At 38.3% G+C, this 22,263-nt stretch overlaps 1 protein-coding gene and 1 long non-coding RNA gene across 3 annotated transcripts in view; one reads left to right on the top strand and one right to left on the bottom strand.

Moving 5' to 3' along the window:
• SVEP1 (sushi, von Willebrand factor type A, EGF and pentraxin domain containing 1) overlaps positions 1-22,263 on the top strand; it is a 121,679-nt gene that overhangs the window by 53,703 nt on the left and 45,713 nt on the right. For both annotated transcript variants that reach the window (XM_086868332.1, XM_023944315.2), the window contains exons 8-27: positions 1,296-1,414; positions 2,639-2,768; positions 3,358-3,465; positions 3,695-3,826; positions 5,101-5,295; positions 6,310-6,431; positions 8,399-8,507; positions 10,391-10,579; positions 10,911-11,144; positions 11,658-11,819; positions 12,539-12,700; positions 13,492-13,653; positions 14,185-14,279; positions 15,419-15,515; positions 16,137-16,250; positions 17,113-17,226; positions 18,119-18,320; positions 19,335-19,492; positions 20,609-20,810; positions 21,486-21,661. In XM_086868332.1, the coding sequence (XP_086724458.1) occupies positions 1,296-1,414; positions 2,639-2,768; positions 3,358-3,465; positions 3,695-3,826; positions 5,101-5,295; positions 6,310-6,431; positions 8,399-8,507; positions 10,391-10,579; positions 10,911-11,144; positions 11,658-11,819; positions 12,539-12,700; positions 13,492-13,653; positions 14,185-14,279; positions 15,419-15,515; positions 16,137-16,250; positions 17,113-17,226; positions 18,119-18,320; positions 19,335-19,492; positions 20,609-20,810; positions 21,486-21,661 (2,982 nt within the window). The remainder of the gene's footprint in view (positions 1-1,295; positions 1,415-2,638; positions 2,769-3,357; positions 3,466-3,694; positions 3,827-5,100; positions 5,296-6,309; positions 6,432-8,398; positions 8,508-10,390; positions 10,580-10,910; positions 11,145-11,657; positions 11,820-12,538; positions 12,701-13,491; positions 13,654-14,184; positions 14,280-15,418; positions 15,516-16,136; positions 16,251-17,112; positions 17,227-18,118; positions 18,321-19,334; positions 19,493-20,608; positions 20,811-21,485; positions 21,662-22,263) is intronic.
• Positions 2,975-9,433, bottom strand: LOC147648283 (uncharacterized). The gene is made up of 2 exons (XR_015280653.1): positions 9,315-9,433; positions 2,975-8,260 (listed from the first exon to the last, which is right to left on the bottom strand). It is a non-coding gene; the product is annotated as an uncharacterized LOC147648283 (long non-coding RNA).

Raw genomic sequence — 22,263 nt, 5'->3', positions numbered from 1 at the left:
TCTGAATCTCTTCTGTAAACCTGGGCCAAACCACAGTTTTTAATATTTGATGGGATCCCAGCACCAGCTGAAGTGTTCAGATCAAGATAAAATGGCATGGCTTGGGTTCAAGCTTTTAGATATTAGCAGTGCAGAAACCCCTAATGTAGGAAGCAATGAGAAACTCTGAATCTTATTCTTTTTGAGTAAGAATGAACAGTTGTATTTCAATTGTTTGTTTCTTGTTATTGTCTTTCTCTGTTTTGCTGCCAGCATATTTGGCCAGTTCAAAAGAGCCATTTTCTTTTTGATTTATTTATTATTAGTCTTTTTAGAGAATTTCACTTTTAAATGGAATTTGCCCCAGCCTGAAGGCTGTGGTCAAGGGAGTGTGAACCGTAAGTGGCAGTTATTTATAAGAGTGCATTTCTAATAAAATTTTCATTTGAATGGGTTCAAAGGAAGGCAAAATCACATGTATTTATTGCTTTGCATTCTTAATTATGTAATTTAATTGCCTGAGTTATGTTTTTACTGGAACTATTTCATAATAAAAATAAAAGTGATATCAGTTCTGAGTTGTTTTAAAGCCTCTTGGGCATAGATGAGTTCAGAGCCAAATGTGTCCTTGTCTTATCATTCTAGAGACCATTTTTCAAGCACTACAGTGATAAAGTCCCCTGACCACAAATGTTTTGTGAGGCCCTGTGCCAGGGAACTGAAGAAGCACTTCAAGATTGTCAGAGAAACTTGAGGTGTAGTAACACACCGCTTGTTGGTGGTGGTGTTACCCATATTGTACCACCAGTCCTCTGGAACCATCTGGCATCATCACATGTCACAAGAAGACTCCATTTGTCCTACATAATACCTTGTAACAGGAGCTTATTAAGGAACATTTCCAGCAACTGCTGCCTGAATTCTTGACATTGCTACTTTTAAGTCAGTTCCACAGCATGGTCCAGGGAATTTGAGTCACTATTGTCTTGTTCATGGTATCTATATCATGTCACAAATACTTTCAGGATTTTTAGTCACTGATTGTCAGAAACAACTGTTTTCATCTGCATGTGTCTGGACAGGGAAAGGATAGAGAAGGAGGGTATGGGTAATAAAAAAAAAATGTATTCTGATTTATTGCTTGGGGTTTGGTTTTATGTAGAAGCCAGAATATCATTGTGCTCAATCTCTAGGCAAGAATTACAAAGGGGCAGAGAAAAATATGTACGTATTCCAGGCAGTAAGAAAAAGAGTGTTTATAAGGTTTTACTTCTGTGATACCACATATAAAACCAGACTGTCTTTTTCTGGTTTAGATATTGAAGCGCCTCGGATTCACTGCCCGGACAATATTGAGACTGTGACTCTGGAACACCATAACTCTGCTAATATCAGCTGGCAGGTACCAACAGCTGAGGATAACTCTGGTGAAGAGGCAAGTCAAAATCTTTATCTATTTAACTGGAGTCAGTCTTTCTGATTTCAATTAATTTTATGATCCACTAGAACTTCTTTCTTCTGATAAGCAGAAGAAAAATCTCGTAGAAAGTTTGTATCTTGAGAATTCAGCATTTTCTGTCTTGATTAGAGTTATACAGTCACAGAGTACTGCATAGAGTTTCAGTGTGTAAAACCTTACATGGTTAATTTATGTGGTCAAAAGAAAGAATGTGCCCTTGTTTATAATACGAAGACAGCTGCTTTAAAAATGAGCACTTAGAATGTGAATAAGTTTAATAAACTCATCTCAGAAGGAACTAAACCAGTTCATTAATCTAAGGGGCTAACAAGTACACACTGTGATAAGTAAAAACTAATTTCAGCTTCCTAGGTGAGAAAGAGAAATCTGATTTTCCTGTGCAAAGTTCAGAAATGTGGCCATTGGCTACTATACATGTCAGGAGGTCTGGAAATGGAGCTACCAGGAAAACTTGCTCCAGAGCTGTTTCATAAAGAGCAACATTCCCTGCAGGCTCAGGCATGATCAAGTTACAGCAACTGAATGCTTTATCAGGAGTCAGCAGAGGAGCAGTGAGTCTGTGTGTTCTTTTAATGCAGGAGTTGTTTGCGCTAGGAAACTGAGCAATCACAGTAAAAGAGATTTAAGTTCACACATCATTTTCTGTGGAATAGCTATGGCCAGGTACTGTAGCTCTGCTGACACAGGGAACTATAGAAGCCAGGTGCCATACTGAAGCATCTGTGGGCTATTAACTCATACACATGCTTAGATTAAAACTGGGCATATAAGTACTTTGGGCCCACAAATGTCTGCTCCAGTCCTCTCCCAGGACTGATGCCCTCGCAGCAGCAGAGAATTGTAATCAGACAATTCTAAGCTGACACAGAGTGCCTTCAGTCCCATTTGACAAAGAAGGGTCAGTATGGAATCTTCTTCATGCAAAGTGCTGTAGTCTGCACCAGTTCAGAGTCCACATCCTGACTGGGGAAATCCCTGTTGCTGTAAAGGAGGCAGACTTGGAACGGGACATAGAGGACTCTGCTGTAGACTCCATCCTCATAACATTAAAAGGCTATTTGCATTCAGCATGAACGGGCTTGTCATTGAAGGATACTATTCTGTCCACTATTTGAAACATGAATATCACGATTAGTAACCAGCTTTGGCTTTTAAATGATTGGTGTTTTCCTATCACAGGTCTCAGTTCATGTTACCCCTGCTTACATACCGCCATTTCTTCTCCCAATTGGTGAAGTTGACATTACTTACACAGCAACCGATAAGTCAGGCAATGAAGCAAGGTGCACATTCAATGTCAAGGTTATTGGTAAGTGCTGGTAAAAATCACTGGAAAGGCTGTATGTTATGCCTGAACCTTCTTATTTGTGCAGAGATTCTAAGTCATAGTAGCCTTTATGTGTGCAGTTATAAGCCCAGGAGTATTGTCATCTCCATAAAGGCTTTGCATATGTGCAGTCACTGCTTGCAATGTTCAGTTTGGGGTGTATTTAAGACTCTTAAGATTACTCTTCATTGTGGTTTATTAAATGTTTTATTGTGTTGTCAGTTATCACCTTCATCACAAATCTCTGTTTAATTCTTGAATGACTCTAAGAAATTTTCCAAAGTCTACACATATTACTGATGAAAATCATTATTCAAGGATTTCTGTCAGACAGTTGTGTTATTCAGGAGTCCTGCAGGTACTCTGTAGAAGGCAAACACTGCAGAAACCATGCATTCAGCAGAATAATTACTCTTACCTGTTTGCTCAGGATCTTCCAATTGCAGCAATTTCCAAGTGTGCACCTTTGCTGTATCTTCCAATATGAAATTAAAGCTGCTGTTCTGGTTATAGGTGCTATTTGAGTGTAGTTCTGCAAGCTAATGTCATGCCGTCCTTTCAAATTCTGCAGACACAGAACCTCCTGTAGTTGACAGATGCAGATCTCCACCACCCATGCAGGCAGCAGAGAATGACTACCCAGCAATGTGGGAAGAACCAGAATTTTCAGACAATTCAGGTGAGATAGTGCTCCCCAAAACATACATGTAACAGTGGACGGCTAAGGAACTCCACCTATTCACCCTTGATCCCTTAGAGTTTGAGATTTGCTGAGGTTCCTCTTACTTAGTTATTTTTAAGGACACATAATTTTGAAGATTTTCTGCCTTTTCCTTTTCCATTTGTCAAGGTTGGGTATGAGCAACACTCTTTCATTTACTGATGCTTTTAACTTTTAACTCTTCTAGGCGGTCCGCTGACTGTCACTAGGAGTCATGCACCTGGAGATCTCTTTCCCAAAGGAGAGACAACAGTCCAGTACACAGCTGTGGATCCTTCTGGCAATAACAGGACATGTGAGATCCACATTGTCATCAAAGGTGTGTTTTTCTTCAAATTCTGGCAATGCCAAGACCTGGCATTGTTTTAGCTAAATATCATGAAGGATACAAGATTGCTCCACCTCCTCATTCAGTTATTCCCATTTTATATTGAGGTAACTTGAAGGCAGTCAAAATATTTCCTAGTACCAACAAATAAATTGGCTATGGTTGAAGTGTCACAGCAGTGAATTTGGTTCTATAAATTCAAATTATGTATAAAAGCATGGAAATTATGATTCATTAAGCAGTAAAACTTATAGTTTTTGCAATACCATGTGAAATGTATTAATAGTTGTTACTCAAATCTTGTTTCAAATCTGTATTAAAAAGAAAACTTTCTTCCAATTTTTCTCTAGTTACATGCAAATGCTGCAGCAGATAATAAAACACTCTTTAGATTTTGGAATATGCCTATACCTGTAGATGTACTACTGTGTTTTGTTTATTGCATAGACATCTCTTCCCTGTGGTTCCCTTTCCCATTAAAAATCCATACAATAATTTGACAGATAAATTATTAATAATGAAAAATCTACTTTATATCTGCTTTCTACTTTCTGTGTCTCAGTTGGACATCAGTATAAAAATATCTGTCAGTGAAGGGAGAATTTAAAATCATGCAGACTGGAATTTTGGTTCTAGCTTTCAGGAAAGGTAAGTTGCAAATGAATGTGCTAGTCTGTGATTCGCTCTAAATCTTAGCAAGGACCAGCCAGTGCTTAGAACTGGTGTTGTTATCAAGGTCTATACCATCTCAGACTTTTTGTGGTTCAGTGTTTGTGACATAGTATTTACAGACATGCACAACTTCCTTCACAGCTGGCCTGAAAAATGAGTCATAGCTGAGGTTATGAGGTTATCCTAAGATGATTCTAACTAATTTATACGTTGTTGCAATGTTGCAGAAAACATAATATTTCGTTTCAGAATTCAAGATGTAATATAGCTTACTAGAATTCATTGTATAAAGTTTGTGTGAAAATTTAGATGGATATTTTAGATTATTTTAGTAAATAGTTTTTCATATGTATAACATTTTTTTAAGTCTTCACGTTTCTAGTTTTCCAATTGCAACAGCAGAATTTGAGAGTTATTTAGCAGTAGCCTGCTCCTGGCTTTATAGATATAGCAAATAATACTTCCATATGCTTCAACAGAGGCAAGATCAAGTCAATACTAGGTACTTTTGGAAATCCTGTCAGTGCTGTTTTCATGCAGGATCACTTATTTCACCACATTAACCAATATTTAAATATTTGTGTTTTTCATAGGTTCTCCCTGTGAAGTTTCCTTTGAGCCTGTGAATGGTGATTTTATATGCACATCAGATGAAGCAGGAGTTAATTGCTCATTGCACTGTGCAGAGGGTTACAGTTTTGCAGAAGGATCAAGTGAAAACTACTATTGTGCATATGATGATGGTCTCTGGAAGCCACCTTATTCTCCAGAGTGGCCTAGCTGCTCTTGTAAGTCTTACTGTTACTAAAATGGATCTATAACTCATGAAACACATATTTATAGGTAAAGCAAATGAAAATATTGTAGAAAAACTGACTTCTATTTAATTATAAAAGGTATTCTTTGTCCTCTGCCTCTGGCTTGTTACAAATATTGTGAAATAATGCTTGGAAGTCTGTAAAGATGTTATTTCAGAAGCTGTCTAAACCACAAAAATAGCTGTGAATTTCAGTCCCAGGAATCACAAAATAGCAAAGATGGCAAAGCAAACAGGTTAATTGAAACAGTTTGCTAACACTATCAGTGTCATTTTAATAGGAATACAACAGTCTTTGCAATTTACTGATTGAAATGCATAGTGTGTGCTGTGCTTACATTTCTAATTACCACCAGATTAGTAGAGTTTATGTGTTTTCTTTGAGAAGGACACATGCAAAACTTCACTGCTGGAATTTTCCATGTTTGGTGACATTTTCATAATAAATATATTAGATCTACATTTTAAGCCAGTCTTGCTACCATGTTGCATCCACTTCCATCAGAGTCAATTTCTTGGTTTGAGCAATAAAAGGTCAGTGTTTCAGCTATGAACAAATGAGAGTTGTGTTTCAGAGCTACCAATTCAAAATCCATAACTTGGACACTTTGGAACTTTGCTTAATTTCTGGATAAGAATTTTTGTATTTAGTCTAGCAGCATTAGTAATAAGGCTTTTATATTTATTGCTTTCCTCTCAGAAGCTGGCAGAGAGTTTAGTTGACAGTTCATAGGTTTCTTCCAGTAGGAAAATGCTGAAGTAGAAAAGTGACCTGAGTTTTCAGTTCTTAAAACTTTTCCAGTAAATTTCATGCCTTCCAAGGAGTCGTATCATTGACTGAGATGTAAGTGATCCATTTGGATTGCTGGTTGAAAGACTATGCTTCTTACCTTCCTGTATTCCAGTTTTGGCCTAAATTGTCTTGATTTTAGTTCTGAAGCTCTTGCACTGATCAGTAAACATTTATTTCTCCAATAATTTTCAGTAAATCGTTTTGCAAACCATGGATTCAAATCCTTTGAAATGCTCTACAAAGCAACGCGATGTGATGACAGCAATCTCCTAAACAGCTTTACTGATGCATTTCAGAGTGCACTTGGTAAAATGGTAGGTTAGTAAATACTCCTTCCCTTTACATACTTCTTGAAAAATATTGTACTTTTTCCAAATAACTAAGGAAATTGACAGCAGAGGTCTGTAAGTTAAATCTGAGCTTTTTCAGAGGGTGACAAGTTATTTTTTTTAAAAAAAAAGATGATTCACTGGCATTTTACTGTAATTCAGTTTAGTCTTCAATGTGGACTTGTATGGCACAGAATTTATGCAAGTGTCCGACTAGTTTAGGGATCTGCAGCTTGTAGATTTTCAGTAGGCTTCCAAAGAGAACCTGTGCAGTTTTGAAACTCCCAATCAATTGTCCCTTCAATGCTGTTTCTGCAAGTTGGATGTGATCGTAAAATAAATGCATTCTATATAGAATGTGTATAATATATAACCAAATAGTATGAAGGAACATACATATGTACGATGTTTGGTGTGTACATCCAGGCACTTAAATCCAGTAGCAGTAGTCTGCTCAGGTTTCATGAGTTTCTGAGCTCTCACTCTTATCTTTAAACGCATGATACTGAATTTGAAGAGGCCCTATCTTTCTTCTTTGCCATGGCTCTTGCTTTCCACTTCAATATCATAATCTCCCCTGTCAATCTACAAATCTGTCCTCAGCTGAAAAGTAGAAGCAGCAGAACATCGAATGTTCTGATCCCAAGAGTAGATGTCCAGGCCTAGTGCAACATCATTTTTCTAGCAGAGAACACTGGGCATCTACAGGTTTTTTGCAGAGCATAGCCCATATTCTACAAAAAGGTTGTCTCCTAACTAAAAAACATTGTTAGCACACACAGATAAATGGGCAAACTCCTGCAACTTTGGAACATATGCCAGTAACATCTTAGGTGACATGTCAGGCAACGTCTAACACTTGAACATAAATGTCTGTTACTCTTTTGCCCTGATTCAGGTTTGTTCTTTCCAGTAGAGAAATCTTGACTGGTTTTATTTCTGTTTCTTTCCCTGGTACCACCAGGTTCCAGTGCTTGGAGCGTTTCTATTGGCAAGTAAAAGATAATAAGGAAAAAATAGGTAGTGACCTTTCCAAGCAATTACATCAAAATGCAGTGGTCTGGAAAAACATTCAGAAAAGCTGTCTTGAATATGTTTATTCCTATTCTCAAGAATTTGAAACTCTACCAGAGATGTGAAAAGTAGGAATGAATGGGCAGGAACATTTTTCAAATAAAAGTTGATATAGACAAAACAAAACAATTTCAAAACATGGCCTGTGGCCCAATTTGCTTGAAACCTTTCTGGAAAAAGCAAAAAATGCATACTTTATCAAAAATCATGCATTTATCTATTCTTATTTAATCCATTTCCACTGTTTTTGTGGAGGAAAGAAAATAAACAATATCAGAAATGTTTCTGATGAGTTTTCTATTGTGTGATGGGATTTCTGCTGTGTGACATGGGACTTCTGTCCTCCTGAGATTTTTTCACTCTTCTCTGAGATCTTTGGGTGCATAAGTCCCTTTCCATGGGTAGAGAGAGGTGGATATGAAGAAGTAAGGTTTGATACCTAAAAAAAAGCGACAGCATTGTTGTAAACCTGACAGAATTACAAGTAACATAGCTGGAAAAAAACACAGGTGCTTTATAAATATGAGCTCTTCAGTCCTCTTCAGCAGGGAGAAAAATGCCTGAATTTATTTCTGTATTCTGGGATTTGGCACCCAAGAGTGATTAATTGCAAGAGTAATGAATTGACATCTTTCCTTAAAAAAGTCTTCTGTAATGAAGAGATTGTACTTGTGCAAGTTGCTTTCTTATTTCCAACTTGTATCAATAAAACATATGTCTTCTAGCAGACCTGTCCAGGCCTATAAGAGACACGAAAGGGGAAATCTAGTGTCAGTGACAGAACCAGCACTTTACATTGTTATTAGAAGTTTTTATAAGTCAGGGGAGAGGGCTATGTGGTTTTATGTTTTTAAAGTCATTCTTCTTTATGTTGAAAGGTCCCATCATTCTGTAATGATGTCGATGATATTGACTGCAGATTGGAAGATCAGACACAGAAGCACTGCTTGGAATATAATTATGATTATGAAAATGGATTTGCCATTGGTAATTATTGATTCCATAGGTTCTTAGCCATCCAGGTTTAAAGCTCATGATTCCTGCCACAATACCTTTAGTGAGATTTTTTTTTTAAGTAATTGTGGTACTCATAAGATAATAAGCAATTACATAAAGGCTTTATAAATATGTCGTGGAACTCTTTGATGTCTTGTATCAATGCAGCATCTTATATATGGAGGAAAATTTCCTGGGATGCCATATGGTGGGGAGGGAAAAAAAGCACACGTGCACACACACTCCTATAAACCTGCTTGGTTAGCCTAGAAAAAAGGAACTTCTCCAAAAACATGCAGTTTAAAACCAAAATACTGAAAAGCTACAATAACTACATTTGGAGATTGTTCAGAAAATGAAGAGCATCTGTGATGCCAGTTCAGATCTGCACAGAGTCCTCACTGCGTAAAGCTTTATGCACCTAAGCTGGCCCATTTGCTGTGAAAATCCTTCCTGCATGGAAGGGCAGATTTTGCACCATGACTGTGGCTATATCAGAGTGAAAGCCATAACCATCCTAGTGGCTGTCCCCACTCTGGTTTATGCCAAAGTAAGTAAGTTGTCATTTTCAGTCCATTTTTGAACAGCTTAGTCTCCCTGTTGTACTGTTGTTATTCTTGGCCTTTCTGAGTCCCATAGGGGTGCCAAGAGCCGAAAAGATGAAAGTGGATAACTTACATTACCAGCGTTAGCAGGAGCCATTTTGGCAGATCCACATCAGAATGTGTCATAGGACTGTGTCTCTTTTACAGGTTTATAGTGGAGTTCTATTTGGTAGAACTTCCTGCTTATACTCACCTTTTATACTGCTTCACTCTGAGAGCATTTGCTTGTGTTCAGACTTGGGGCAGGCCTGGATGTTCAGTCTGCAGTTGTCATCAGGGTGAGGATGAATGCTGATGACAGCTGGAACTAATCTGTAAAGGCATGTGGAAAAAACAGTGTTACAGACATGGAATGTAGCATCCTATCCCCTTCTGGTTTATGTCGGCCTCTTACCAGAATAACCTTGTTGCTGTTTTTCAGGAGTTTCTCATAATTTTACACTGTGGAAGCAGAAGAGGAGAGTTCTCTCCCCAAGGCATGAGAGACAGCAGTTTAGAAAACTAATTGTGAAACTCTCACACAATATTAAACTGTGGGGTTAACTTGTTCTAGTTACCATTGTAAATAAAACACAATCTTGGTGATGCTAACAGAAAATTGGCAGATTTTTTTTTTTTTCTATCTTCATGTCTTTTAAAAAATAATCTTGATCAATGAAATAGACTGCATCCCTCTAGAATTAGTAATTATGAAAAAGTAGAAGAAAATATTTTGACTGAAATCATATTAGAGTGATGAAGGACATCAGACAAGGGTGAATTTGCCTCACTGTGTGTAACAAGAGATGGCTGTCTGGGGGTAATACACACATAAGGTGATGCCTTTTCTGAGAGGCCAGACAATGTTAGAACTGTCCAGGAGTTGTTAGACGAAGATGCAATGGAGGCATGGCAAAGGCTATGCTGTCTGTTAGTAAGCAACAAGTGGAATCAAGGGTAAAATGGAATTGTTGAAGAAGTTGCTGGTGAGGGTGCAGGTGAGGGTTCATGCAAGACAGAGGAAGAGAAAGAATTGCAACATGTAACTTTTATAACTAGTTCTTTAAAGCTTTGACTGACTTTGCCATATTCAGGACCTGTAGGATATCAGTTAGGAGTAAGATTTTTCATTAGTAAAATGCAGGTACAGTAGCCACTTGTACAAAGCCAACACATATCATCTGTAGCTTCAAACAGATTATATTGGAGCTGTATTTTAGAAATAAGTAGAGGTACTTATTTTCCACTTGATGTTGCTTTTCTTTTTGTTTTTTTCTTGATGTCCCACAGGACCTGCTGGCTGGGGAACAGCAAACCACCTGGATTATTCCTATGGTGATTTTGTTGATGCAGTAGAAGGAGAAGACTTATCCAAGCATCTCTCTGCCTCTGTAAAGGCAGCACCTGCTCGGGTCAAAAGACATAAGCTGAATGTTCCGATGACTGACCAAAAAATCAAGTTAATATTTAACATCACAGGTGAGACAAGTCAAGACACTGAACTTCTCTTCTTCCTTCTTTTTAAAAATTGTGTCTCTAATACATTCAGTAAAACTTCTTCAGCTCACAGAAGCCTGGTGAAGATGCAGATGGCAGTTCTCTGGACACATTCATAGCCCCATTTTGTCACAGACTTTCTTCTTGAGGGAGAGATCACAGCCTTGTGTTCATGGAGAGCTTTCTGCGCATGGTCTCCTTTTCACTTTCCACTGACAAGCCTGAGTGATGCACTCTTGATAAATTCCAGAGTTCACTGGAAGTGCTGACTGCAAAATCTGTGTGTTTTTTGTGTTTGCTGTTTATATTCCAGCTAGCGTGCCACTGCCTGATGAAAGGAATGATACACTGGAACTGGAAAACCAGAGACGGCTCCTTAAAACTCTGGAAATGATCACAAACAGGCTGAATAGAACTCTCAATAAGGAACCCATGTATTCTTTTCAGTTTGCATCTGAACTCATTGTAGCTGACACCAACTCACTGGAGACTGAGAAGGCCTTTCTCTTCTGCAGGCCTGGTTCTGTGCTGAGAGGGAGAATGTGTGGTAAGCCAAATGATTTGTTTCTTATGTGTATTTAAAATCCTTTTGCAAAACAAGGTTTCAGAGGATGTTTGCAGAGTTATGATTTGACACAGTCCAGTGCTTGTGGTCTTCCATAACAATAAACTGCAAAAATGCTTTGCACAGTTTGACTTCCAGAGGATGTTTATGTTCCTAACCAAGGCTTGTGGAAAAGGGATGCTTTGTACCCAGGATTCCACTCCCAGGGGGAAATCAGGCATATCCATCCTTGGCGATACAGAGAAAACAGTGCCTTGTATGCAGTTTTTTTAACCCTGTTAGTCCTGAGTGATGCGTAGCTAAGATAGAGAATTGGATTCCATTTCTTGTGCATAGTTAAATCTTTGCAGTGTTCCAGAGAGATACCTATCTGCTGAGGAACAGAGTCATATTTCATAAAAACATTGTTTGACTAAATGGGAACTCCAGGAGCAAGAGAGGTATGTATGATTTTTCACTCTGAGGGAAACTTAGGTTTCCAACATTACATTACAGTCAACTGCCCTTTGGGTACCTATTACTCCCTGGAGCATCTTACCTGTGAAAGCTGCTGGACTGGATCCTATCAAGATGAGGAAGGGCAGCTGGAATGCAAAAGCTGTCCATCTGGCAGCTATACTGAGTATCTACACTCTAGAAGCATCTCTGAGTGCAAAGGTAAGAACTTTCATCTTATCTGGACAGCCACTTCTGAATTCTTGATGACATCCTTTTGGACCCCATGGTGGAAGCACTGGAATGAAGCTAGCCTGTGAAATGAGGAGCAGTCCTAATTGCACCTTAGTACATATGCATAGGTAATTATCTAAGTTTTCATCACTGCTCTAGCATGCAGGATGCCTGGGCAGAGGTTTCAAGAAGAGTTGGCCTTTGATGCTCTGTTTAATTTCTTTCAGTTCTACATTTCATTCCTGTGATTGCATTTTTCAGACGCTAATACACTTAAAATAATTCTGTTGTCATCCTTGCCAGTCCCTCTCCATCCCACCCTACAGTGCTGAGGCTTTGAACAGCACAGAACCACTATGTGTTCATGACTTCCTATGAAAAGGAAATACCTAGTTTGATTTAATTTTTACTGTCTTTATTGCCATTATTTTTGTTGATTAAAATGAGTAACTGAGTTGTAGTAAATCATCTGTGAGGCTGATTGGAGAGAATCCTCTGGGTAATAATTCACAATTGCACTACAAGTTCATTACCACAAGTGTCTTTTTTTTTGCTCTTTGTACCCATGAAGTCCTTCAGAGTAGAGTATGCTCCAGAAGAAAAATCCCTTGTGATGTGGACTCTGATTTCAACATTATTTTCAGAGATCAGGATCCATGTGTCCTGATGGACATTGCTGAATCTTTCTGAATTTTTTTGCCTTACAGCTCAGTGCAAGCAGGGAACATATTCATCTAATGGTCTTGAGACATGTGAAACATGTCCACTTGGAACATATCAGCCATCATTTGGATCCAGGAATTGCATCTCTTGTCCAGAAAATACATCAACAGTAAAAAGAGGTGCAGTGGATGTCTCAGCTTGTGGAGGTTTGTAACAAAAAGGGTAATTAATTTTTCTAAGCTAAATATTTAAAATGTCTAAATTAGTATTTAAACATCAGCTAATATAGTCCAATTCATCTGCCTGAGACTGAATTCCTCTTCTGATTAAGGGTAGACCAAGGAACGTTTCCCAGCAAAATTATAGGTTGCCTGTTACCAGTGATCTTCCTTCTGATTCTTACATAATGAGGAATAAAATGAGATACGTGATGGGTACCTAAATGAAAATAAAATCTATTTCATTACAGAAGAGAAAGGGAATTGTCACTATTGTTTCTCCCTTGTTTCCTGTACAAAAATTCTGAATTTTACTACAGTTTGCTCCATAATTTGTTCAAAGAAATTCTCCTCAATTGTCTTTGGCAAGCTTTGCCAGAAAAATACCCAGGGAAATAATCTATAGGGATTCATGGTGTAAAATTGTCTTTGTCCTTACTCCTTCTTGAAGGAGGAAAAAGCCAAGAACAACAAAAAAAAAAAGGTGTGAAATATAGAAGGGAAGTTCCATTGAAAAGCTGCCCCCAGAGCAGCAAAAGTAGTAAAATTAAATACCTGCCAGATATTTCCATAATCCTGTGAAAACAGCATGGCATCTCACAGAAGATTGAAAACTGACATTCCCTAGAGTTGTGAATTCCAGGCAGATTTCATCCTGTTCCTTTTAAGTCTAAGAAGAGACTATGACAGGAGAAGAGAAAGTGATAAAAAAGAGGTGGAGGGAAGTAAGGTGGATGTGCAAAGATCAGGTCACTCAAAAATATTTTTTCCTCTTGCAGTACCATGTCTTGCAGGCGAGTTCTCTCGCACAGGTTTGACGCCCTGCTACCCTTGTCCCAGAGACTACTATCAACCAGACCCAGGAAAGTCCTACTGCTTGTCTTGTCCCTTCTATGGAACAACAACTGTTATTGGTGCCAGATCCATCACAGACTGTTCAAGTAAGCCAAATTATCTCTGCTAGAAAAAGTCAGTAAGGGAAACATCTAAAGGACGGCCAGAAGTTGTCTTACCAGAAAGCATCCCACTTAATCTCTGGACAAGTGTGGGACTTCAATTCTAAGCAGCAAAGTTCTCAGCTGGTTCTGCCTACTGGGGTTGCCTGTTTTTAAGACTAACTCTGATACATGCCAAGGCTCAATAAACAGAGTATACATAAACAGTGTGTGTGCACGTTGCCCATGTGTAGTAAAACATGCCGTAGAGAGAAACATATATAAATATATGCTAATATGTATATGCATGTATTTGTATATAAAAACATAAGATATTTTTATTGGTACGCACATGTATGTCCTTACAAATTCATATTTTTGTACTACATACTGTAAACTTTGCTTTTTATTCCCACGAATTCACTCATTTCAGCATATATTTAGGTGCATTACTAACATGCAGTTATAATGCCCTCATGGAATAGAGGCCTTGCTACACAGTGTTTTTAACAGTACTTTCCTATCTTTACTCTTTAGGTTTTGGCTCTACTTTTTCAGCAGCTGAAGAAAGTATTATGATGGTACCAGCCTTCCCAGAAAATATCAGCAAGCGGTACAAAGTCAGCAGCCAGGTAAGAACAAGTGTTATTTTCCAGTGTTATCTCAAATGAAAGAAAAAGCACTTCATGCAGCAGTAAACAAGACCTTTTTAACTGTAATTCTTTTGCTGACTTTATTTCCTGAAGAGATGAAAGCAATGGTTAAGAGAGGAACACTCAAGCTCTCTTTGTAATCATAGAAGCACTTCCATTGAACAGAGGAAGTGCATCTGCTGTTAATCTTAAATTCTGGTTTTGAAGTCTTCACCTGATGTATGAAATACTTACTGCATTTGTAAAAGAAAACTAAACTGCATGGAAGAGGTTCAGACAACCTAGAAAAAGTATAGTGACTTTGTTCAGTCATCTGAGATATTCCATATGCAGAGTTCCAGAAAATGCTACCAGACGTTTAAGTCTCAGATGTAAAATCTGAGTTTACATATTGTAACACAGGTACATTTGAGAGGAGGCAAGCAGAGCTCCCTTCTGTTGTGAGTAACCTCTCTGAAATACAGGCAAGTCCTCGTGTGAAGCTAGTCTAGTGAAAGTGTTTGCTGGAGATGCCTCCTTACCCCCACCCCCTCGCCCCCAGTCTGTAACTCTTGACAAGACTGCTTTGACTGAATTGGAATTTGGGATGTTGTGTAAACAGGAGCAAAGCTGACTCATGACAAATCTGGCGTGAACCATCATATAACAGGTGACAAATTGATCTCCTATGGTTTTAGCTGACCATTTACTCAAGGTGTAAATGTAAAAATGTAAAATGTAAACCATTTGCCTGATGAATTCAGGTTTGCAAGAACAGGAGAAATAATGTCACATGGTGAAGCTCCCTGCCAGGTCACCTGATGGCCAGTAGTGATTAGCTGATATAGGGGAATGCAAAGTGGAGGACTTGAACATAAATATGGCTTAATATAACCTGTGAATCATAGCTCAGACAGTTTTGAGGAGATTTTGCTGAGCAAAAGGTAATTTTAAAATTTGTGGTATTTTTCAGTAGGAAAAAACCACAAGTGGTTAGCATGCTGAGAAGACAGAAGAGGAACTAGAAGCTAATGTTGGTGATTTTTTTATCCCATCTTTCCAAAGTGATTAATGGGGTATACAGTCTTAAACTAGAATACTCTGTGCCAGTTTTGCTGTATCATTTGTGCCTTTGGCAGGTCTTTCATGAGTGTTTTCTGGAACCATGCCACAATAATGGGACATGCAAGCAATTGGGAAGTGGATATATTTGCATATGCCCACTTGGATATACAGGTAAAAAACTGGGAAGTAGGTGAAATAGCTGGTGCTTCATGATGCCCTTAAAAGGAGGAAGTATAAAGAAGCAAAGTATTTCAGTATAGCCTAACTAATTTGAATGTTCATCACTTATTTAGAATATATAAGAAAATAGGTACTTCCTCATGTCCTAGCTGAATTAGGTTGTGTTTTGCAGAAAAGGTTTTGAATGGGATTTCTTTTAATGGAATTTGTGGATGTGAAAATCCTATCCCTTGGCAATATTTATGATTAACAAAAGCTAGAAATTTCCAGTCTTGACGGCTAATTCCACCTTTCTGGAGCCTGTACTTGTCTTCAGTGTTAGCTGCCCAGTTGCTTCAAATCAAAGAGATGTCTTATAATTGAACTGTTATCAAGAAGTTATTTTTGATTACCACTCTCTGAAGCTGATCAGGCCCAATGTATACCACATCTTCCTAACATTTGTCTCAGCTCTGTATTAAAGTGCAATCTAATGGAAAGATAATACACCTGAATATCTGCTAATGAAGGCAATTAATCATGTTTTCTTACATTAGGTAGTCATAGCATCTATTTCTCTGAACAATTTTCCATTTTATCTTCCTATTCTCAGTCCTCTATTTTGCATTCTAGGCTTGAAATGTGAAACACAAGTTGATGAGTGTAAATCATCTCCTTGTCAAAACAATGGGATATGCAAAGATGGCATTGGGACCTTTGTTTGCCACTGTCAACCGGGCTATTCAGGTATTTTGTTTCACCTCATAGCTTTTCTTCAGACAGGCTTGGTTTCTGTGCCAAGTAAGGAACACAAAGCACAGGCATGGTGTAATTCCACTACCAGTTATAATAGGAAAACAATATGATCTACAGGTTAGAGTCAGGTTCTCCTATATGTGAATAGGTTTTGAAATAAAAGGACAAGCCTCCAAGGACAGGGTATGAGAGTGTGTGTTTCTGTGTGTATGCATGTATCCTTCTCTGGTCTGAAAACAGGAATAAGATTTAGGGAACTAGCAAATATTAACAGGGAAAGTGCTTGTGTGCCTGACTGCCCAACTAGACACAGCATTTATGTGGTTGCTTTACTTCAATCCTATGAATAAGTGAGTGGGCTTTTGCTTATATATTTTTTTCTGTGTTTTTAACTATCACCTGCATGCACATTGAAGGTATTGCAATCTGCAGGGAAACTAACATACTTGAACAGCTGGCCAAAACAGCACCTGATTTCTAAATATGGAAATAAACTACTGAGGAGATAATTTTCTGTAATCAAAAAAAAGTTTTGTGTTTTCCATTAGAAATGGTCTCCCTCATTGTTCATGTTTATGACGGTACATTTATTTACAGCAGCATTAGCTGGATGTATTTTTAAACATTTTAAAGATACACTTTTCATCTTGATTTCAGCATCTAAATAACAGAGATGATGTCTGTAGCTGTTGCAGTAGTGCAGTCAATCAAGTAATTTTGTCACCTGCTCTCAGTAACGTTTTGTCATGCTCAAAAGTAGGGTTATTGCTTTGTTGTCCACACCCAGTCCCTGCTGCATACAGTCTGTGACCATGTCTTGATCGTGCCTTGTACTAATCCTTGCTGTTCAAAGGTCTCTTGTGCGAGGAAGACATAAATGAATGTAGCTCCAGTCCGTGTTTGAATGGAGCCCACTGTGTTGATGGCAAGAATGGCTACCGCTGCACGTGTGCAAAAGGGTTCACAGGTACAGCTTGTTCTCTTTAAGTCAGCCTTTACTCTTTCTGACCAAAAAAATGTGTCTTCCTACCCTAACTATTATATACCTAAAGTATTTCCATCTCACTGCTATAGAGCACTGTATATAATAAGTCACATGTTGATATGAATGTAAGTTATGGATGTCCCTTAGGTCCAGCCAAACTCTCAGACTCTCTGCAGTGTTAACATGACTTCAGAAGTACTTACTAAGTGCTAGATCTTCAATCACTAATTTTGCCATGAACTTGCTCTGTGACATTAAGGAGCAAATAATGACATTCTAATGGGTTCAAATAGATATCTTTCATTTTATTTTAAAATAAAAATATTTTAACAGTAGATAAAATGGTCCATATTAAAACTAGTCCCCAATCCCATACTCTGCTTTTGCAGGTTTCTGTAACAAATACACGTATTTTTTGATTATATGTTGCCAAAGAGCTCCACTATAAAATTACATGTAGTTTCAGTGCTTGTGATGTAGGGCCTCTTTCACCTCATAAATCACAGAATCATGTGTTTCTGGCTTTCACATCTCTCCCTAGAGTTAGAGTTTCAGCCAAGTGTCTTTTATAGTAGCTTTTCATCAGTTGCTCAGAATAGTTTCTCAGGTGATTTCCTGGTTCACTCCAAATTAGTCATGTTTAAATTCAACGGTTTGCTACATGTTGTTTCTGTAACTGTTAAAGATGGTTCCCATAATGCTTCTGTGTTTACTTAACCTGTGTTAATGGAGAGAATTCCAAACCTGCATGGCTACTCTGATGTTTGTTTTTTCTCAGAAGGTCAGCTAAAACAGAGACGGGTTAATAATCTTCACTCTTAGGTTAATTCAATCTAGAGCTGTTACTTTGTTTTTTTGGTTTTTTTATTCTCAGGTGATCACTGTGAAAGGGAGATGAATGAATGCCTTTCAAACCCATGTCTTAATAGGGCTGTTTGTGAAGATCGAGTTGGAAGTTTCTCCTGCAAATGTCTCCCAGGTTTTACTGGTGTCTTGTGTGAAAGAAACATTGATGAGTGTCTCAGCAGACCCTGTAGGAATGGAGCTACATGCAGAGATGGTATCAACAGCTTCAGGTGAAAAACAGATGATTAATATAAAATAATGTGGAAAGTCAGACATGTTGAGGTGCCTCAGCCTTCTTCGGTTTCAGAAAGCATATTTTGGCAGCCTGATCCAAAATAAGTGGTCTCTTTATGCACACTAAAGGAGATCTTAAAAGACAAGAATATATATCCTTGACTTGACTCTTAAGAAATTCCAAGGAAAACAGTAACGGAAATGTGCAGGGTTTGAAATGTAAGCATGGTAGGACTGCATGGTTTTAATATTGATATTCCAGAAGATGTCCGATTTCCCAAATTTCAGAGGCTTATCTTGCTTTCCACTGGAATAATACACGATGACCAGTTATGTACCTGGTAATACTACATTCCTATAGCTTGGAAAGATGGAGATAGCTGTACATATTGAGCCTAAAAAGGTTAAAATACAAAACCCAGTGTAAACTTCCAGCTATTTAATTTTATGATTTAGGATAGCTGAACTCAGATCAAAAGCTACAAATGCCAGTAGAAGTGTCATACCCTAGATAACTGTATAGGTAGATGGGCCAGCTGTTATCATCTGTGTTTAGTAAGTCTTTCCCTCCCAAAAGCCCCAGAAGTTTTGGTGCCTTTCAAGCACCTTGGTTTTCCAAGTATCAGAGGTTTTGGTGTCTGTACTGGCTTGGTTTTCCTTATATATAAAGGTGTCTGAAAAGTTGAATACCTCTCATCTTTAATTCTGTGTATGCAAGAAGTATGTTTTACTCACGAAAGTGCAATGGTTGTGTCTCACAGTTTCATATAAAGAGATGCAGGCAGTTTAAATATTGTATTGTCCCTGCCTAGAAGTGGTATTATGCAGCTAATAGAATACAAGCATGCTTAAGAGGGATAAAACAAAATAAAACTCCATTAATTCTGTAACATATCATCTGTTGATTTTTTTTGCATTATTATATCCTGTTCTCATTGGCTGATCTGGCCTCATAGCCAGAACTGTTATGATGGCTGTCACCTTTGAAGTGTGTTTCTCTTCCTCTGTAGGTGTCTGTGTGTGACAGGGTACACAGGACTGAACTGTGAAGTGAACATCAATGACTGTGACTCCAGTCCCTGCTTAAACCAAGCCACCTGTGTGGATGCCTTGAACTCGTACGTTTGTAAATGTCCCCCTGGCTTTACAGGCAGCAGGTGTGAAACAGGTACACAGGACTAAGTTTCAGAAAAAGGTGGCTTGACTAAGTCTCTGTGCAAAATGTGCACTGGCTGGGCTGATTTCGTACAGCTTCCCCAGAAAGTAGCTAGGGTGGTGGGACTGTGAGAGGATGAGTGAAACCTGTGTTACTGCAAGATTAATAAGTGTAATTGCAGACAAGTAACAGCATGTGTCTCTGTCATTTCTCTTTTCTAAGGCATGATTTTATCTTTTTAATATCCAGTAGGTCTACTGAATTTAATTTGCATTTGCCCTGTGTATCTAAGTAGATCTTTCTGTTTATTGTATTTTGTGTAGGGCTTTGCATTACAGGGTTAGAGATTAGTAAGAGGTGGTCTCAGCTTTAGAAGTCCAAGTTCCCTACAGGTAGAAGGGTATCAAGTTTGCTATGGTCAGGTGGCATGGGTCACACCCAAAGCACATCATCCTGGGGGACACTAGAGACATTTGAGCCACAATGCTCAAATCCCTCTCCCCTGAAATCATAAAGTAATTTGAATGGTAATCAGAAGCCATGCTGATTTCACAAAGACAGAAGACATGCTGGACATTTACACCTGCCATCCTATGTCAGAATTTAACACCCACCTTTCAGGAGAGCTCCACTTGATAACATTGCATGTAGCATCCTCGTAAAGTATGTCACTGTCCATTGAACAGCTGCACAGAAGTGCTGTCCCGTGTCAGGGCAGTGTATTTCAGTAAGTCCAGGACAGTATAAATCTTGAGTTGTTTTGGGGATTTTCTTCAAAGCTTGATGAAATGGAACCATCTGATTATAACCAGATCCTCATGTTGTTGGATGGTAGACAGATATGTCATTTCAGTGATAGAGGGTAGAGAAGAAAGGTTCATGTTCATTGCTAGATAAACCAACATCTTTTCCAGATATTTGTCTTCAAACAATGTATTCTAGCCTTGGAAAGCTCTATATTCTGGCTGATGTTAGACTACCAAAAGTTCTTTCAACCCCTATTCCATTTAGTGAACAATATTTGTAGATGGGCTGCATTCCACTTTATTGCATTCACTTAGATTTCATTGGATTCTCTTTCCATGTTTGTTGGAATATTGTTCTGAAAACTCTTTGTCTTTGTTGCAGAACAGTCCTCTGGTTTCAATCTTGATTTTGAAGTCTCTGGTATCTATGGATACGTCATGCTTGATGGTGTTTTACCATCTCTTGGTGACATCACCTGTACATTCTGGATGAGATCCACTGATACCACAAACTATGGGACTCCCATTTCTTATGCAGTAGAGAATGGAAGTGATAATGCATTTCTTCTGACTGATTACAATGGGTAAATCACAGTTTCTCTTTTCTATAGTTTACAGATGTCTTGGATTGATAAAGGAAGTGTAGAACAGAAGTTTAAATATAAGCTTTGCCTGCTTTGGGGTAGAAAAATCTGTCCCTTGACAGAGTTGCCTCTTCGTTTTGTTTTTCTCCGTGCTTTGTTTCCATCATTTTTTGTTCTGCATAAGAGTAATGGCAAGAGGGCAGTGAATTTAGACAACATGATTTTTTTTCTGGACTACATTCACATCTTTTCTAAATGGCTCATTGAGACACTGTGTGGAACAAATGCAACTCAGCACTCAGAGCACTCAGAGAGTACTTCTGGCATGATTTTAAAGCAGAGAATGACTTGTACTTTTACTAAAGCAGAGTATGATTTTTAGTCTGACTCCTAACTCAGCAGGTAAATTTAAGAATCCACTATGCAGTCATGACTTGATCCTTAATATTTTGTTACAAAAACATGTTGCTTATTTCACCATGTTTTGCATGTGATAACCAACTTCCAAGTCCTCTGGGAGAAAGATATCATGTAGGATGATCTTTCAGGACAGATTTCTCATGTGATACAGTTACCTTGTTAGTCAAATCACGTATCTTTGAGTCATGGGGGACAGACCATGCTTTTAAAGTAGCTTCAAGCAGCTGAGTATGCCTGTGTCTTCCTCCCATGCAGCTGGGTGCTTTATGTGAATGGGAAGGAGAAGATAACAGACTGTCCCTCAGTGAACGATGGTAACTGGCATCACATCGCCGTGACATGGACGTGCACGGATGGGGCATGGAAGGTGTACATCGATGGAAAACTGTCCGATGGGGGCAGCGGGCTTTCTGTTGGATCAAAAATCCCTGGTATGCTTTATTTATATGATACCTCATCTGTTGTCTTCATTCTGTTTATATTGCAGAATATGCAAGAAAATGTTCAGGTGTTTTTAGAATATAAATTCAGGTTTTCAGCGTTTCTGAAAAGGTCATGTTTATTGTGAGGACAGCTCCCTCACTCAGCATCACTGAAGACAAAATGCACATTTCTAGGGTATATTGGTAGTTAACTTCTTTTATGGACAACACAGTTTAGTCCACAAAGGAACCTGTGCAGAGTTGGTTCTGGGATGGCTTCTTGAAAGTAAGGGTCTCACTCAACAAAATAAAGTTTATCTGGCATTTCCCTTACATATGTATGTTTAGGGTTGATTAACTTAGCCTTTGCCTGTTCTTTTCAGTCATATATTTGATGTAATGTTTGTATTCTTTCCTAACAAGGTGGGGTTTGTTATTTCATTGTTTTCTGTGATCAGTCACCTATAGAGTAATATCAGAGGGCATAAAAAGGACTATCTTCAGGATTGCAGAGCTATGAAATGCCTGGTATTACTTGGCTGCAAAGAGGTTTTGTTTTGATACTGTTTACATACTGCCACCATCCAAATTTGCACAGAATTTCAAAAGAC

Source organism: Cyanistes caeruleus, chromosome Z (genome assembly GCF_971803275.1).
Source record: "Cyanistes caeruleus chromosome Z, bCyaCae1.hap1.1, whole genome shotgun sequence".
Classification (NCBI taxonomy): domain Eukaryota; kingdom Metazoa; phylum Chordata; class Aves; order Passeriformes; family Paridae; genus Cyanistes; species Cyanistes caeruleus.
This window is presented reverse-complemented; position numbering and strand designations above follow the sequence as displayed.